Below are 20,319 nucleotides of genomic sequence, written 5' to 3' on the forward strand. Positions count from 1 at the left end.
TTTCTATATTATCGGAATAAAATTCAAAACCAATAGTTGAAGAGATATATAAACAAGTTTGAGGGTACACCCGAATATAATATTTGAATATATAATGTCGTATTTGCATAATAAAAATCCATGGAAAAAGTCTGGCAGAATCACACTTTTCTGCATGTATTTCGGCTTAAACAATATCTCCAGTTTATAAATGATTGTCATTTTGAAGGTTGTGCTTGAAACGACATCCAAAATAATGGAGAAGATAGAAGTTAAAAATAAGAAGAGAGATGTGAGTATTACTTTGACAAGTCACTATCCAAGTCACGCTGTGTAAAAATGAAAAGTCCAACTGGCATGGATTTTTTAATTTAGAATGAAGATAAGGATTATCTTTACGGTACAAAAAAAAGAAGAGAAAAAAATGAAAAAAACAGCGATCTCTGATCGACTAAAAAGGAATCAAATATAAAAGCGAAGCATAAAGTCAAAATGTGATATCATTCATTAAAATATCAACCGTGTGAAGGCCGTACATTTTTAGGACTTGGTTCAGACGCACAAAACTTGCGACGGGGTTTTACTATTCTTATTGGGGACAAAAAAATTCCCATAGAATCATAAGTACGAAAAAATAGAAAAAATTATAAATCCGGGAAAGCTTTGTCAAGGAAAAGAGAAACAGAAACAATTTCTGACCCGTTGACAAAAAAATAAGATAAAAGATAGCAATGACAGTGTAACATATAAAACCAACGATACTTGATCAACACGATCAACATTGAAATCCATTGCTAAGCAATTCCCGCTTCTAGAAAGAAACCCAAAGGTTTTTTTTTCGAAAACTGGAAAATTATGACTCCACGTTTAAGGGACAACGTATCTTGTTTTTTAGAACACGGGCAATTATATTGGTCAATCAGTTCGTGAGGACTACCATATAATTAAATAAGGGATAATCTTAGTCATTGGACTCCCAACCCCTAATTGGCACTGTCCAAAAAGAATTTGCAATGCCAAAGCTCTATAGTAACTAGCGTCTTGAATTATAAATTCCATATGCAGGTATGTTTTGCTTAAGTAATGATACATTGGAACGAGAAATCAATTAAATCCCCTCCCTATTCATGACGGAATACATCAACTTAAACATGGTATCTTAAAGCGGCGTAGTCCTTCGTTTGGTAAAAATGACGATGTGATATTTTCCTTCGAACTTTGTTACCCCTCCCAAAATTGAATATGTACATCGGGTACGGTTTTGATCGTTTGAAAAACACAAACTGGACCGTGTTTACAAGTGTGTATCACACGGACAGATAGTCCAGTAATTATGATTCATATTTCTCAAAATTTTGCAGAAACACATGTATGTATTGTTATTGGAATGCGGCATAATCATAATAGCTGATTAGGATGCGGAATGATTGCAGTAATTTTTTTAATCAAGTCTACGTGAAATGGCGTGTAAATACAGATAGAGAAATATATTTTTCCCCCTTTTTTATATATATATTATCTTCGCTAGCTATATACATGTATAACCGCCAAATCGAATTTGTATACGTTATAATAGTCAGATGTTTTTGTCTTTAAGACGTCCCTTCCATTTTACCTGTAAACTGTAGGTGGCATTAGTCGGTGTCAAGAGTTGTTGAAAAGGTTTATTAATACGATAGGGATGAGTTTAAGGTTATAAATACCACTGAATTAAATGATTTGTCATCTTAAAAAGTATGTTTAAACGTAAGTAGGTAAACGTTCTTACTATTTAATATGATTTGTACCAGCTAAATCATATACCTCAGTAGTGTTTATAACATATCTAACAAATGTAACAATGTTTTGCTTTAATCGTTTTTTTTTTTTTTGGCTTTGACCTGTTCTTTATCGTTTGGTGTCTAGATAAGTTATGAAAGGAATACAATGAAGACACTAAATGCTACGAAAATTAACAAAAGAAGGGAAAAAGAAGATGCTAATTTTAATTCCTCAGCAACAAAGACAGTTGTTTACATACTTTTTAGTCAACCAGAAAAAATATACTTTACTCTGATGACTAATTAATTTATCAAAAACAATACCTCTTACTTCGATCTAGAAAGTCATCACGATGTTTTGCCGATGCATAATAAATAAAAACTGTTGAAAAAGTGGTATGTTTAGCAAGAATGATAGTATAGAAGTGCCAATAATATATATTGACTATACATGTCATATTGCACAGTGTTCAAAGACTTTAATCAGGTAAACATATTTATATATCTGATGTATATATGAAAAACTTCCTAATGCATTTTATTAGCCTAACATTGTAGAAAAAACCTATTCAACTATCACAAAAAGTATTGAATAGAACAAGTTTATCTAAGCATCGAGGTCATTAAATTGTTGAATGTAATACGTTTGTTTACATTTGAAATAATAAATATAATTTAGTGCATAAAGTCTTCTTTTAAATGTAGTAAGTATTATTTAATTTTTAATATACGTTGTACCAACTGAATCGTGTGAGGACAATTGTATATTATGTACATTTGAATACGACTTTGTGATAGTTTTCTTTAATGTGCAGTTTTATAGCGTTAAAAATCAAGAATGATATGCAATCTTATGATTTATTACAAGTGCTCCACGAAACCTCTTTCTAAATTATTAACATCTATTTTATCAGCAATCAAAGACGGGCTTCAAAGTTATTGTGAAACTGCCTATTCTAGAGGTGGCGTGAATCAGATGTGGATACTTAAAAATTCAAAAGATCTTTTAGAGTACATACAATCTAACTCTCTTTCATCTTGTAACAGTATTAAAACATTTGACTTTTCTACCCTGTACACAAGTATTCCACATTCCAAACTAAAGACAAATTGAAAGAGTTGATATTACTTTGCTTCATAAAAAAGAATGGCCAACGTAGATACAAGTATCTTGTCTTAGGGAGGGATAAATCCTACTTTGTAAAGAATCACTCTGATTCAAACAAAAAATTCTCTGAAACTGATATTATCAAGATGCTTGATTTCTTGATTGGCAACATATTTGTTACGTTCGGAGGACGTGTTTTTCAACAGACTGTCGGCATTCCAATGGGAACAAACTGTACCCCTCTACTCGCCGACTTGTTTCTTTATTATTATGAGGCTGACTTCATGCAGGAACTTCTTAGGAAGAAAGATAAGAAGTTAGCAATATCCTTTAACTCTACTTTCCGCTATATAGATGATGTTCTTTCACTAAACAATTCAAAATTTGGTGACTATGTGGAACGCATCTATCCAATCGAACTAGAGATAAAGGATACTACAGATACAGTTAAGTCGGCTTCATATCTTGACTTACATCTAGAAATTGACAATGAGGGTCGGTTGAAAACAAAACTTTACGACAAAAGAGATGATTTCAGCTTTCCAATTGTGAACTTTCCATTTCTAAGTAGCAACATTCCAGCAGCACCTGCATACGGGGTATATATCTCCCAATTGATACGATATTCCCGTGCTTGCATTTCCTATCATGATTTTCTTGATAGAGGTTTGCTGCTCACAAGGAAGCTATTAAACCAAGAGTTCCAAATGGTGAAGTTGAAATCATCCCTTCGTAAATTTTACGGACGCCATCACGAGTTGGTTGACCGTTATGGAATAACCGTTTCACAAATGATATCGGATATGTTCCTTACGTCGAAACTACAATCCCCTTCCCTTTCATGAATATGACCTACCGAATTAGACTATTTGCCGGATTTGTAATCACTTAAGCAACACGACGGGTGCCACATGTGGAGCAGGATCTGCTTACCCTTCCGGAGCACCTGAGATCACCCCTAGTTTTTGGTGGGGTTCGTGTTGTTTATTCTTTAGTTTTCTATGTTGTGTCGTGTGTACTATTGTTTTTCTGTTTGTCTTTTTTATTTTTAGCCATGGCGTTGTCAGTTTGTTTTAGATTTATGAGTTTGACTGTCCCTTTGGTATCTTTCGTCCCTCTTTTATGAGTTTGAATATGAAAATCTAGAAAGGAATGAAACAGAAGCAGATTGTCTTTAAATATTGTTTGTACTCGATAATATTATAGTAAGTGTTTATTGTGTGAAACAAGTATACGTTTTCATCCAGAAAATACTGCGAGTTCGTTTATATTCGTGTATAAAACTAAATATTTACGTGGATATTTGTTTCATTGATTTGGAAAAATCTGCAAATGAACTTTAGACAATTTGCTCTTCATTTAAAAGGAAAATTATTTCTTAACTTGAACCCCCGAAATAAACTAAAATTGTAATCCCACAAATATTATAAATTTCAAAGTATTTAAAAGCCTCATGGACATTTTGAAAAATAAAAGTTAGGCTCCACGTTCACTTGCTTCGGTAAATGAGATAAATGAACACATTATCGATCCAGCTATCGTTTCGGAATATGATGAACATATCATTGAGTGACAGGCTGTGTTATCGGAAATACGTTGCAACAACTTGTTCTCTATGTATGATCTTAACGCAACGACTTTCATTCTCTGTCATTTCACGAACACCGATATTTAGGATCAAATCGTGCACCGTTACACTTATGCGATTGACCAGACGGAACTTGAGAGTTCTGAAACCTACACATAGCAATTCCTCTTTTTCCAAAATATCGTGATTGACACGAATATCACCAAGAATAAACTGTCAAAAATGATTAAAATTGGAATGAGGGACAGAAGATACCAGAGGGACAGTCAAACTCACAGATCGAAAATCAACTGATAACGCCTTAAAAAGTAAAAAAAAATAAAGACAGATGATAGTTTGATAGAGGATCCCTTTTAAAAAACTCTTTCTGAGGCCTCATCATTTTGTCAAAAGCTTGTACATTTTGGATGTAAGAAAGGATGTCTCGGTCGTTGTTAATGTGGAAAATCGGGTCTCCAGTGCACTGCTTTGTGGTAGGGACTGTGAATAAACATGTATTTCTTGGCCAAATAGTAGTAATTTTAAAAATGTTTTAGTATTATACTGGTTTTTTTTAATCAATCTATCCAAAACTCTACATCGAAGAAATGGATTGAGTACTCATCTTTGAAATTTACGCCATATTTGTTACCGGAAGTGTCAACTTTGTATTTAAACATTTACAACAGAATTAAATAAGGGGTTTTGAGGATAACTTAAAGCCAAAATATAAATGACCAGCACAAAAAACAACATTTTCTTTACATTTTGAAAAAAAAGTTGAATATTTAAATAATGAATTGATATTTCTATGTCCGCCATTTTGAATATTACCGGAAGTAGGGGTTTTAAAGACAGATTTTTTATACATTGTATCCATTAGAAGCACCAAAGAAAGGTTCCTGTGCAATGTAATGATAGTAGCAATACGTTTGAACACATTTCAGTTACCCTCCCTAAAAAATAAGCTTATTTTAGTACAATGTCCACCATGTTGGAATTTACCATGAATGAAGACATCTAAACAATATAATATATCCAAAAGTAAAACAAAACAAAGATTTGTACCAAATATTATGGTTGTAGCATGATAATAACACCTTTTCAAATACTAGCCTTTGATATTGGGCTGATTTAAGTATGAAGTCCGCCATTTTGGATTTTACCGGAAGTGAGACATTTTTTTCAAATGCCTCCCTATCTGAAATAAAAGAGTAATAGTTTAGGAAGGTCTATGCCAAATTTCATGCTTGTAGCAGAATGTGCACAATTCGTCTGAAATATGCTTGTAGCCGCCGGACTAAAATGATCATCTCAAAAGTAATTATCTAATAATTCATACTAAATAAACTAACAATAGATACCAGGATTAAAATTTCATATTTACGCCAGACGCGCGTTTCGTCTACAAAAGACTCATCAGTGACACTCGAATCAAAAAATGTTTTAAAGGCCAAATAAAGTACGAATTTGAAGAGCATTGAGGAAAAAAAATCATAAACGTTTTGCCAAATACAGCTTATTTCAAATTTTCAAAATACTTATGGACCTTCTACCTTTGCTCCAAATGAGTATACAAAGCATTGTGGCGTGAAGGTTTATCAATCTTTTCTAAAGATTATTGGTTGGTTAAATGAGACGTTTGCATACAGTCTCTAAATATACTTCAGAAATTTACCCAAACAAACTTACTTTAACTAAATCTAACATAAACAGCAGCAGTTTTCCTTTTCTAGATTTAGACATTTCAATTTCAAACGGGAAACTTCACACTAAAATTTACGACAAAAGAGACGATTTTTCATTTCCTATTGTTAATTTTCCTTTTTTAGACGGCGATGTGCCTTTGGCTCCATCATACGGTGTTTATATATCGCAACTCGTTCGGTTTGCCCGTGTGTGTTCTGATGTCATAGATTTTAACGAACGTAATCAATGCATCACTGGTAAATTGTTGTGTCAGGGATTTCGATACCATAAATTACTTAAAACTTTTACTAAATTCTTTCATAGATACAAAGATTTGATTAGTAAATTTGGCTATACCTGTAGAAAGCTTATTAAAAATGGTATTTCACATCCTAAATTTTATGGTAATATTGTACTTAAAGCGAGGAAATCACTATGTGATCCTTGTAAACTCATCGAACCTTTAAACAAACTTATAAGTAAGGGTTATCGTACCAATATTGTAATAAGATCTCTGAATATAGTTCACATTGGCACTAATATTGATATTGTCATTAGCAAATTAAAACATAACTAAATTTCATTATCTTTTGAGGCGAGATGTATAGAGACACAGACACGTTAACTTTTATTTCTATAGAAGTCGCTCTTCACTATACTACTACCTGTCGATACATTTATTTTTGGCATTGCACAAGTCATGTCTTCTTTGACTATTAATGACGTTAAAATACTAAATCCCTGTGATGTGTTTTAGTCGATTTTAGTCTCTGATGCATGATTTTTTATTATTAATTGGTTTTGGCTTTTAACTAGCTGTCAGTAACTGCGAGTACTCTCAAATCGTATTTTCTTGTTAATTCGACCTGTTGATACTGTTTATAATGCTTTTTTGTCATTTTTTATTTATACGGATCTTGTCTGTACACCAGCTTTGATTATTTGTAATATCTTCACTTATTCTTACAACATTTGTATAAACTTCAAGATTATAAAAAAACCGTTTTTTTTCTAAAGTGAACATTGATTGGTTAAATATTTCTCAGTCATGTCCTGTTTTTGAATTTGTTTGTTAGCTTTTTGGTCATGAATGTTTGTCTCTAATATTTAATTAACTGTGCATTTGTATTCAGATATCGCAGATCAAATTTATTCGTTCATTGTTTAATCATACGTTTTTTGATTGAGTTAAGTCTGCCAATTGATATTTTATCGTATGTTTTTCTTTGTTGTGATGTTATGCTATTGTTTCAGAAAAAGGGAGAAGGTTTGGATCCATTAAAACGTTTAATCCCGCTGCAAATGTTTGCACCTGTCCTAAGTCAGGAATCTGATGTACAGTAGTTGTCGTTTGTTTATGTAATATATACGTGTTTCTCGTTTCTCGTTTTGTTTATATAGATTAGACCGTTGGTTTTCCCGTTTGAATGGTTTTACACTAGTAATTTTGGGGCCCTTTATAGCTTGTTGTTCGGTGTGAGCTAAGGCTCCGTGTTGAAGGCCGTACTTTAACCTATAATGGTTTACTTTTTAAATTGTTATTTGTATGGAGAGTTGTCTCATTGGCACTCACACCACATCTTCCTATATCTATTAGGTCCAGTTCTTCATACATATTGATTGATGTGACTTGTTGGAAGGTATGTGCAACTTGATTGATTGATTGATTATTTGATTGAGTCATTGTATACTGTCATATTCATTCATTAATTACTAATAAAACGCCCCTTCATCTTATTTAATAAGTACGACGATAAACAAATCTTTTATTGCAAAAACTGTTTGCCTATGTACACCAGTATTACGAAGGGTTTGGATATCCTTAAAATATACGTTTTCACTCCAACACATATAAATGAACTAAAATATAATAAAACACATATAAGACTTACAAAATGAAGAGTCTTCTGATTTGGGCAGGTTTTAAAATGTGGTGGAGTTAAACATTGTTAATCATGTTTTGTGAGATCTCAACCCTTCGAATACATATTTTCTTTGTGCTTTTAATCTGTCCTGTTTTGGGACTGACTGTATTTACAGTATTTATTTGATCTTTAGTTTATCTTTCTTTAAAATTTTAAGTCAATTCAAATAATTGATAAAACAAGACATACATGTAGTGTATTCCACACATAACACACATACGATGAAACAGACATATATTCTTACAGAGTTAACCATATGATGGAGTCATTAAACTAGATGCTCCTAGGACATGAAGGAGTCTGTACCGCTCAATTGAAATTTTATTTGCAATTGATGCATTAAATAATGCAACCAGTTTTCTTTTATTCCAGTTTCAGAGATATGTCAAAAACTTCATTTATTCCTATGTTATATCTGTTAGCCATGTCTGCCATGTTGGTTAGCAAACAGCGTCATCGGAAACATTTAAGAAAAACAAATACCGTAATGCCTATTTGTGGCCAAGTTTGGTTAAAATTTTCTGAGTTGTTTCAGGTGAAGACTTTTGTTAAAGAATACAAATATTTACAAACACTTGTTAATAATTAAACTCATCATAGATACCAAGACTAAATTGTGTATATACGCCAGACGCGCGTTTCGTCTACAAAAGACTCATCAGTGACGCTCGAATCCAAAAAAGTTAAAAAGGCCAAATAAAGTACGAAGTTAAAGAGCATTAAGGACCAAAATTCCTAAAAGTTATGTCAATTACAGCTAAGGTAATCTATATCCGAGGTAGTTTTTCAAAAATTCAAAATTTTGTAACCAGTTAATTTATAAATATAACCATATCAATGATAATTCATGTCAGCACAAAAAGTGCTGACTACTGGGCTGTAAATTTGACTTTAAATGGCAATAGCTCCTTGAGCAATCAGTTGACAAATTTTGCTCTAAATGCTTTTGTTTCAGAGATATAAGCCAGAATCTACATTTTATCTTATGTTCTATATTTATGAATGGCTGTAATTTTGATTCGTTGGCTAGGTCATTGGACACAATCTTTAGTCAAGATACCCCAATAATGACTGTGACTAAGTTTGGTTACATTTGGACCAGTAGTTTCAGAGGAGAAGATTGTTGTAAAAGTTAATGACGACGACGACGGGCGCCAAGGGATGAGAAAAGCTGACTTTCGGCCATGTGAGCTACAAACGAAAAGAAATAACCCGTGTCATGTCAACAACTGGTTTTACAAAAAATATGTTTAATTCCGATGCAAAGAGCTTATACGTGTATCAATATGAAACCTAAAATATGCAATCTTTAATGATTTGACAACAGTATCGTAACTATATCCCTTCTTAATAAGTCTGTTTAAATGTTTTGTTAGCTTCTGAGGTGAATACTAACATTGTTGTGCTTTGTAAAGAATATTACCATGAAAGATTGTGTTGAGTTATATTTACGAATGAAGTACATGTTTATGTTTTGACTAGTGTGTGATATCGGAAACCCTAGTGAAATAAATTTTCAGTTATACAAAAATGTATCTCGCTAAAATCTAATACGTTTTACATTCACGAGCGAATCGTACAAGTTGAGATATATAAAAACCATAATGTTGACTGATGTACCCTTATTTAAGATATTTTTACCTATTTTTTCTGTTTGTTTTATTCACACAGTGTTTTCATTTTAATGAAATTTAATGCGACTGTCATACGAATAGAAGGTATAGCTAGCTATAAAACCAGGTTTAATATAACCTTTTTAAATAAGAAAATGCCAGGACCAAGTCAGGAATATGACATGTGTTACCCATTCGTGTGATATGTTTCGGCACTTGATTTTGCCTTTTGATTAGAAACTTTTCGTTTCTAATTATCCTCGGTGTTTTACAATGCAAGCACTATATTTCATCTAATTGTGAACCTTTGGTTGACAATAAACGATAGAAATATGATAATGATAATGATTTAATTTTTTGTTGTTTTTTTTTTTTGAAATTTAACGTGTTTATATAAACTAGAGGCTCCAAAGAGCTGTGTCGCTCACCTGATTTTTTATGTTAACTGCATTTTATACCTATGTTCTATTTTTAGCAATGTCGGTCATGATTGTTGACGGGCGAGGTTAAACTAAATACCATAATGATGCTTATGGCCAAGTTTGGTTAAATTTGTCTCAATAGTTTCATATAGAAAAATTGGTAAAAAAATACTCAAAAGGGCAATTACTCCTTAAGGGGTCAATTGACAATTTTGGTCTGCTTGACTTAATTTTAGATCTTACTTTGCTGAACATGATTGCTGTTTACAGTTAATCATTATCTATATTGATATTAAAGATAATAACAAAAAACTTAAATTTTACTAATATTACTTATTCAGGGGCAGCAATCCAACAACGGGATGTCTGATGCATCTGAACATTTCAGGGCAGATAGATCTTAGCAATGTGAACATTTTTACCTCGTCAGATTTACTTAAATGTGGCCCAATAGTTTCAGAGGAGAAGATTTTTGTAAATATTAACAGACGACAACAGACAACGACTTACGACGACGACGACGACGGACGCCAAGTAATGAGAAAAGCTCGATTGGCCTTTTATGCTAGGTGAGCAAAAAATGAGACAGTCAAAAGCAGATCTGTGCTGAAATAAAAGTAAGCACTACTTCACTTGCAGTAAATGGCATTTAACCGAGATAGAGTATATGTACGTGGGATGAACGTGGGATGTTATATACACTTATGTTTTATTTTCAAAAAGTAACTTTCATCAGTGTTTCATGTTTTTTTTTTAATTCATATTCGATACGTGTTTCTCGCCACAAAATGAAATCCCTCTCCCCTCTGAAGAAAAAAATACTCAAATTAAAATGAAACAAGAGATACCTAATCCGCATAACAATTTTCTATGTTCAGTAGACCGGAAAAGATGGGTAACAACTCTTGGCATTAAACGTACAAAGATCATATCATAAGGAACATGTATACTAAGTTTCAAGTTGTTTGGACTTCAACTTCATCAAAAACTACCTCGACCAAAAACTTTAACCTGAAGCAGGACGGACTGGCGAACGGACGGACAAAACCCATAATGCCAATAAATCAGATATAAAAAGGAAATGTTACGGATGTCTCAAGCAAATCTATCTCTCCGACGCAAGGCAAAACGTTGTTCAAAATGAACAAAACTCTCTTTGAAAAAATTCATTAACCATTAATAATATATTTTGTGTGAACATTATTTAGGGTATTGTTTTCTTACAAAATAATGCCTAAACCAATCAATGTGTTTCCACTTACCAAAGGTACTGTATGTAGAAAAACACTGTTTGTAATTTAATAGGTATTATATCTATACTAATTTGCAAAACTTCCCGTTACTCAAAATTTCTTTTTAATAATTGGTATGCTGGACCATGTCAGTTTGTGTTTTCAGATGAAATATTTTATACAAAAGCCTTAAAAATATTCATTTTGTAAGTCAAAACATAAAAATCTCTCTGTCTGTATTTGTCACTTGTGATCGAATTCAATTCATACTGCATCCGAACAATTATCATTGTATGGGTCCCAGTATAACATCATTAAGTTAAAGGAAGGGATTCTGATATACTTTTGCTAGAAGTAAAATAATGTTGAAAATCATAATGTTATGAAATGTTATATTTTTTACCCTTTGTTTTGTTGGTGTGAAAACTTAAGAAATATTTACCATAGGCGATTCCAAGGATCAATAATACTTTTGTAAGTACAAATTTTCACAAGGTTTTATGAGAGTATTTTTGTATGTAAAATTTTCGAAACTTTTGGCTCCAAAGCTCTGGAATGGGCTGTTTAACCAGTTGTGCTAAGAGAAATCACGTATTGCGTACAAATCATAATCCGTGTATAATAGAAAAAAAATATCGATGGTATATCCTTTGTTGTGTAGTTCGATCGGTGTCTCTAATTATATTATGTTCAGTAAACTAACGAACAAATAAGATTGTTACACAGTATATTTATTAGCCTACTAAATTAATAACTGAACATGTAAGCGGGATGGTAGTTACATATTCTTAATGTATTAGTTAGGTATGATTACTGTCGTTAGCGTCAGAGCTTATTAGGTTCCCGCAATGACGGTTCTATATGAACATGCGTAGTGCAAGATGAACTTTGTTACAATACATATCAAGCAAAGCAGGTTAAAATACTTTTAAGGTAACATATTTTCATAGTGTTTGTCTACAGTGTGTACTCGACCAATCTGGTCATATACATTCGGATTGTCTTTTTCTTCAAAGTCTTGGTAAAAGGATGCATTGTCCATTCCTATGTCTTCGTACTGGTCTCCACTGAAAATATAATACTTTTAAAATTCATGGCTATGTAACGTGATATAGTCATAGTTAATTGCGTTCATATCTGTATGTGTTGTAATTAAAATCAACATGTTATAAAATGTCGATAAACATCAAGATATGTATAGACACGGAGAGCTCAAGCTCTCATTTTCAACACTTGATACTTTCAAATGTCTTATATTTGGCATTTACCGCCGTTGTTATAAACTTACAAACTTTGCGCATTTGATATTTACTTCCAATTGTGTATAGCCATCACTAGGTCGATGACTTTACTGGCGTTCTTAAGGTTCACTATTGTGTTACGTGCCGAATAACTAGAACTTTGATACTGTTAAGCTATTTGATCTTCAATTGTAATATTTGCGTGGTGACTTTTGACGGTAACCATCTCAAATCAAAGGTACTTTATGAATGAATATAGCGCACTTTGTCGTGTGTCTCTAAAGGTTTTCATATGAGTGCATTATGATGTATAGCAATGTGATATTTCCTACATTTAAATTCAAGTACCACTAATGACAATATATTTTTTTCTAAACGCACACATGGTGGATTAAAAATGAATTTGATGTGAAAATATATTATGCTGCATTCCTGATCAAATGACACTGCTGTTTAATAATAAGTCCCTGTTTAATAGAAAGGATTTATCCATCCGATCATTTGGTATCTTTTTTGTCCTCATTTGAAGCCCATCTCTCCACAAACTTTCATACTATGCCTTTCGTTCATTATGTTGCAGTCAATAAAAAGGCATTTTTCCTTTAGGACAAATATATGCAGTAGATTCAATTTCATATAACTATACATTGTAATAAATAATGGTATTAAACACTAAAAAACTAATTTCATAATGTGATACACAATCATTTGTTTAATTAATTAGGTCATGCTGTATCAATTACCACCAAGTACTAGGCTTGTATGTACTTTCTACTTACATTTTTGACTCCTCACGTGCATGTTTTGTTCCTGTAAAAACAATGTCGAGAATTTAATTAATTTTACAGAAAAAAAAACCCTACAATTCATTAAAATCGTACAATCGATAATAAAATCCAATGCATATAGTCGATATGCTGAAACTTTTTCAAGACAAATCAAAATAACTTATAATATTCGTCGTCTTCTTTTTATTATTTATTTAAATTTTTCGGTACTTGTAAGCCTTGATATATAAATTCCCTTTTTTGTATTGATAACGCAAAAAACATACGTTAAATGGGTTTTTTTATCTTCGTTTTTTTGTTGCATTACACTTTCGGTTATGAACAAGTAGTGTTTATCTATACTATTAAACGAGAAGACCTCATTTTTGGTGTCGCTTCTCTTCTTTCCACAATAAATTAATCAACACGCCTCTGTGTCCTATAGGTACAGTGCATAGTCGCATTTGTCATCCATTCATATGATTATTCAGATTGAGTTATTTAAGGAGAAAACGAGAAAAAAGGCATCCGGGTATTGTCCCGTCATTGTACGAAATTTTAAGTCAGATTAGACTTCCGGTTTGCGTTTTTCTGTATACTTTGAACATACATATACTACGAATAAAGTGTATTTTCAGAATTTTATCTGCTATCATTTTCAAGTTTACTATCCACGGCAGTCACAGAGTTTAATAAATAGAGAGGGTCTGTATACTATATCAATGATCACCATGGATCGATTAGTAAACTTAGAATTGAAAGTAAATACGCTTTATTTATATAGTAATGAATGTTCATAATATACAGATAAGCGCTAAAATTATTCATGTGAACTTTTGATACTTTTTCTGAAATTCTCCAATCATTAAATCTTTTACAAAATTCATTGATTACAAAAAAATAAGAAGATGTGGTATGATTGCCATGTTGAGACAACTCTGCACAAGAGACCAAAATGACAAAGAAATTAATAATTATAGGTTACCGTACGGCCTTCAACAAAGAGTAAAGCCCATACCGCATACTCAGCTTCAAAAGGCTCCGAAATGACAATGTAAAACAATGCAAACGAGAAAACTAGCGGCCTTATTTATGTACAAAAAATGAACGAAAAACAAATATGTAACACATAAACAATCGACAACCACTGAATTACAGGCTCCTTACTTAAATAAATGTTCATAACATACTAAATGTATGTTCATATTGAAATTGATAGAAAACCAAACATTGTGAGCTTTGGAAATAAAGGTGGAGGGTAAAAAAAACATTTTCCTGTCCCCAATAACCTATGACTTATGATACTTTTGCTGAAATTCTCCAGTCATTCTGTATTTAACAAAATTCTTCCAACAACACTTTACATACTGATACTTTAAACTACGCTCTGAATGCCCGCGATTTCGCGGGTGTGTTCTAGTCATGTCTATAATTTTGATTGATATATGACATCTTTTTTTAAATACAGAACCCGATATTTGAATGTTAAAAAGCATGGAGTGATACCAGCATATACCTTGATTTTAATTTTATTCACTGCAGGAATTCTTCGGTATAGATAAATAATAATGGTGTTGCTTGTACTTTATTTGTTGTTTCTTACTTTACCGATATAATGTAGTAATATGCTATTCCTATGCTGATTTGTATTGCATGTAATATTGATATAACTATCCTGGATAAAAAGAGAATGGGCTATGTTTATCATGTTTATGTCTTTCAACTAATATTCTTGTTATTTAGAGAATTTACTTTTAAGATGATGATTGCTTTTTGTCCATCGCTGATAGATGTACTCACATCTTTTTCCGTCCAGCGATTTAGAGTATGGAAACTTGTCTAATTAAAGACTTTAAGTTGAACTCGAGAAGTCGTGTGTGTGTGTGTCTTCCTTCGTTAATACTAACTGTCACATACTGTGTATATCACATCATTATGCATATTATAATTTTAGTTTAAACACTAATACTTACTTGACGGTTTAGAAGTTTTATTATTTCTGTGTCTCCAGAATAACCAAAATATTAATACGAGAACAATAACACTACATAGAATACCACCAACTGCAGCTCCTACTACTGTTTCAATTGAATACCCTGTATCTGACAATTGTGCTACAAAAATATTAATCTATAAGACGTCTTATATTTTGATAAATGAACTTTATCTGAAACACTAAATTATAATCCCGGTTGACTGGTATCATGTTACAAAATACATAAGTCACAAATAACCATACAAATAACCATGTAAACGAAAGACATTGTTGTAAGGTCAATCTCTGTCAATCTCGGTTCTTTTCCTCTATTAAGAAATTATCGTATGAGATTAATCAGCGTCTTTATATTTGTCTGGGATACACGACAGTTAATAGATGTTGATAAGAAAGTACACAAACCCTCTGAAACATCTAGGATCATCCTCATTTCTTGCTTGGTTTTGAGCTTCGTTATAATTAGTTATTTGTGCAGTGTTTTGTGAACTTGTCCGACTTAAGAACATGTAGTTTTTTTACAAGGACATTGTTTGCTTTTTTTTTGCAAGGTAGTTGATGCACCTTACTACCCTCCAACTGTTTATTTTTAAGATAACAATGCTGCCTATTTTCAAGCGTCCTCTTGTTATGAATGTGAATAGTTTTTGGAGATCGGATTGTGCTATTATATCGCAAATTAGAAAGATCGATATATTACAAATTGTTTAAAAGAAAGTATCTATCATCGGTTATTTCTATTATTGATAAACTGTGTACTAAGTTTTTTAAAGAAAAATTCAATTCTTCTAGCATTAAATCAACGTACAATAATAGAAAAATATGTTTTGTTCGTCAAATTTTAGTTAACATGTGTGCTTCTTGATTCAGCATCCGGGACTCTTAGCTTCATAGTCATGTATTTTATCAACATCCGAGCTCCATATGCTATATTGTGGTGTTGATTAAGAACGTACATTGTAGTATTGGTGAAGTTGGACTTGTCATCGTCTTATGTGTTACATTTTGGGCTAGATTTCTTAATTATATCAAATACCATTCAAGGTTGCCGGAAAACTAAGTAGTAAAGGATTTTTTGTTTCAATTACAATGTGAGTGTATGTGTATGGGAATGATTTTCTGACATATTATGGCTTTCTATAAATAAGGTCGTTGCATTGCTCCAAAGAAATACAGTGCCTCATCCAGCGTTTTTTGTTTAGTTAATGAACACTATTATTTTAAATAATAATATAAATCTAGAAGATATAATGCAAGCGAAATCCGTGAGTTATATGGACAATTTGTTTTCTCCTATGTAAACATAAATTTGCAGTTACACATACAGGTATAGGCAATCTGAGATCTGTAAATGCTTACCTTTACTTTTTGATGACGCAAAATATATTTTTTGAACTTTCTCTCCATGTTGGTTAAGTATGTTTGCTGCAGATAGCTGTTAAAGAGAAATAATGTAATTATCAATATTCCTTGACTAAATATACTAAACTCATACCAAAAATTGCATGCCACAAGCATTGTTCGAATTATCACTGGTCATTAACTACACTTGTGTCTGCATTACAGCAGGAAGTTACCACTGATCCAAATACCTGCAATATTTAATACTTTGGATATTTATCCCGAGGTTTTTTTCTATAACCTACTTTGTCGCATTTTCTAATGTTTTCATTTGGTAATATCAATTATTGTCTTTCAACCCATAACAAGGTTTGTTTTTGCGTATTATACGGGTTTTTCAAAATTGTTTTACGGCTCATACACTAATTTCTACTGATAACCTTTAAAGAAAGCGATGATTTTGATTATGACAAGATTATAACGGTGATGACGAATCTTTCATTTTACAGAACCTTTTTATATAAAAATGACTAATTATTTGTTGAAGGCTTATTAAAAACGCATCCGACGCACGCTATCTATGTAAGTAATAATCTTAGTACTTATACTGGGTTGACACTACTTTCCAGTTGAATTGGGTTGATAAATCTTTCCATTTAGTTCCAGAGAAAACTATCAGCTTATGATCAGTAGTTTTTGCCATCGATCCGAATTGATTCAAAACATATTTACATATTTATGTAATTTACAGTTGATAAATTAGGAAATTATTAAGTAACAAAGGTTTCATGTCTCTCATGTAAAGTTTTGTTTTGTTCATACAGCTCTATGCGTTTCATAGATTTATACATTTTCAACTCTGACTTTTAATCAGTTTGTTTTGGGCATTAATGAAGTACTAGGTTAATTTAGAAAAAGCGCGTCAGACGGATTGAATTAAAGTAATGTTCTTTTCTTTCATTGGATTTTGTAACAATGAAGTTGTACCAAACACCCTGACTAAATTTAATTTGACTCGATTAATTTTCATAAAAGTTTGTCAAAATATTTACTTTGACCCATAGACAAAAATATGTAAAAACTTCAAAAAACGTAAACCACACACTTTCTCGGAAAAAATTCTTTGGATATATAGCAGTTTAACAAACACTAGTTTTAATCCTTGAGAAGCTTAATATTTCTTTAACATTACAACGTGATTAAAACGTTAAGCTGATTTTACAGTTATCTCCCTGTAGTGGTATCACTTAAATAACGTTCAAACTCATTATGATTATCGGTAATTTTAATATGGTTATTCAAATCTGTGTTTGTTTTTGACGTTCTATTTCGTTAACTATTGTTTGTCCTTGGATTTGTATTTTCATTTTGAAATAGTCGTTTACTTCTTTTGCTGACATTCAGAAAGTACCTCTTGTTTCGGCAATAAAACCATGAAATTTTGTTTATTTTTTATTCTGATTATGCAAATCTAGGTATTGGTCTAATAATAATTGTCCAGTTCTTCATTGGCATCTTACATGTCAGAAATGTAAAACAATACAAAACTACAGAACTCGAATAAAACAGTTTTAACATATCTAACGAATGGAAAACAACTGTCATATTTCAAACTTGAAATAGGCATTTCCTTGTGTTAGCAATGGTTGATTAAACCTTGTTTTATAGTAAGCTAAAATTCTCACTTGTACGACAGTCACATTAAGGTGGTACTCAACACTTTAACTAAAATGAATTTGGCTCGTTTAATTTTCTTAAAATCTTGAAAAAATATTAACTTTGACCCTTTGACAAAAATATAAAAACTTCAAAAAATTTTAACCAACCGTTTAATCAGAAAAATTACACTGGTTATATAGCAGTTTGACAAACACTTATTTTGATCATTGAGAAGCTTAATATTCCCTTAACAACACAACGTCATTAAAACGTTCTGCTGATTTTACAGAGTTATCTCCATGTAGTGTTAGGAACCACCTTAAGCACTCTTACCTCAACTTTGTAGTATCTATCCGGTGTAATGTAATAAAATTTTTGTAACACCTCAGATTCTGCAGGAATAGTTTCAACTATCGTTACCTGAAAAAAGGATGAAACGATATACATTATCTAACATGTCTATTTACAAATTCAAATAGCCTTCTATTGATAGTAAAAATCAACAATCAAACCATTGTTGTCCAAATTGAACTTGTTATACGTATCACAACTAAAATAAAAAAAGTTTAATAATATCATATCACCCTCCTTTAATGTGAAGTGTTTGGCATACGTTTTAGTCAATTTATCTTGTTTTACTGTGTCATTGTATGGAGGCTAGTATGCGAAAATATAATTTTTCTCTTCATTGTCTTCATTACAATAAAAAAAATCGTACCTAATAATGATTTGGAAAATTGATCTTGCAAGATTTTGCTGTTATTCTCTTTTTGTTTGGCTGCTTGAATTTAATTTGTTCATTTTGCTTCTTTTTGCGTTTTTGGTCGTGATTCTATTAATAATAAAATAATTCAGGTATTTTGATTTCGCACGTTATTGCCAGGACCGATATTTATCTGGTTAGTTTTAATATACACATACCCCACTGATGTTATGTTTTATTATATACTCTTTTATGATACTATTTCTTTCTCTTAATAGAGGTATAGCCCATGCAACTTGCATTGTCGTAAAAACATTCGCTGGTGTCATTATCTCAAATTTTGTCACTTTTCCTGGAGCTGTAAAATAGAATAAAAGTCATTTTGAATTACATAAAAAAATTTCTAATAGGACAGAAATAAATAACACGTATGTTTTAATTGGTTTTAAAACAATAAAGATAGCGTTCATGTCAATAATACTTGGAAACAGCAAAATGTATTTATTGATAAACATTCAATGATGGCAGTTAGCAGGGAAAGACCATCAATATGTTTTCATTCATGTTTTTAATCAGTATTTCACAAACTTAATTCAAAGAATATACATAGTTTCTTTGTTTTGCTAACACATTGTTTTGAAAAAAACAGTATTCTATGCAATTTTCGTCATATAAACATGATAAACAAGAGGTTTAGAAAGTGTTTAACTAGGTTGAATCGACCAGTTCTTACACAAGGAAATGCCTGTTCTGTTTGACAAACACAACATATAAAGAAATAATGGTGCTTTGATACACCAAAAATACATTTGTATGATTTAGAAATGTAGTGACATGTTTCTTATCATTGTAGCGTTGATTCTCGGTACTAAGTAGGTTCATCAATTTGTTTTGTCACGTACTCTGCTTTTATGGTACTTGTCTATCCCAAATTCATGTGTTTGGTTTTGATGTTATGTCTGTTGTTCTCGTGGGATTTTGTCGGGTGCTTGGTCCGTTTCTCTGTGTGTTGCATTTCGATGTTGTGTAGTTGCTCTCCTGTTGTATTTAATGCGTTTCCTTCGGTTTTGGTTGTTATCAAAATTTTGTTTTTTGTCCATGGATTTATGAGTTTTGAACAGCGGTATACTACTGATGCCTTTATTTATTGGTCTGTTCTGACGATGCAAGTGTCTTTTTTTATTTTTATCTTATCCATCTTTTCAGCCCTGTGTCCCAAGAATCACATTTTATATCAAAATGTAGTTTATTTGAAAAAACCAGTAAAAGAATTCAGTAGCACAAAAACTTACAAGTACCAGTTCGTCCTGTCAGTTTCAA

General features: G+C 31.8%; 2 protein-coding genes across 2 annotated transcripts in view; one reads left to right on the forward strand and one right to left on the reverse strand.

The window, feature by feature from the left end:
• LOC139491931 (E3 ubiquitin-protein ligase HACE1-like) overlaps positions 1 to 20,319 on the forward strand; it is a 428,049-nt gene that overhangs the window by 169,964 nt on the left and 237,766 nt on the right. The gene's annotated exons all lie outside the window — the stretch shown is intronic.
• Positions 12,010 to 20,319, reverse strand: part of LOC139491916 (protein eyes shut homolog) — a 102,900-nt gene continuing 94,590 nt past the window's right edge. Inside the window, exons 30-35 of the mRNA XM_071279846.1 lie at positions 19,218 to 19,357; positions 18,630 to 18,716; positions 16,656 to 16,731; positions 15,277 to 15,417; positions 13,316 to 13,346; positions 12,010 to 12,362 (exon numbers count right to left, since the gene is read on the reverse strand). Of these exons, the coding sequence (XP_071135947.1) occupies positions 12,224 to 12,362; positions 13,316 to 13,346; positions 15,277 to 15,417; positions 16,656 to 16,731; positions 18,630 to 18,716; positions 19,218 to 19,357 (614 nt within the window). The 3' untranslated portion in view covers positions 12,010 to 12,223. The remainder of the gene's footprint in view (positions 12,363 to 13,315; positions 13,347 to 15,276; positions 15,418 to 16,655; positions 16,732 to 18,629; positions 18,717 to 19,217; positions 19,358 to 20,319) is intronic.

Source organism: Mytilus edulis, chromosome 10 (assembly GCF_963676685.1).
Source record: "Mytilus edulis chromosome 10, xbMytEdul2.2, whole genome shotgun sequence".
Lineage (NCBI taxonomy): Eukaryota > Metazoa > Mollusca > Bivalvia > Mytilida > Mytilidae > Mytilus > Mytilus edulis.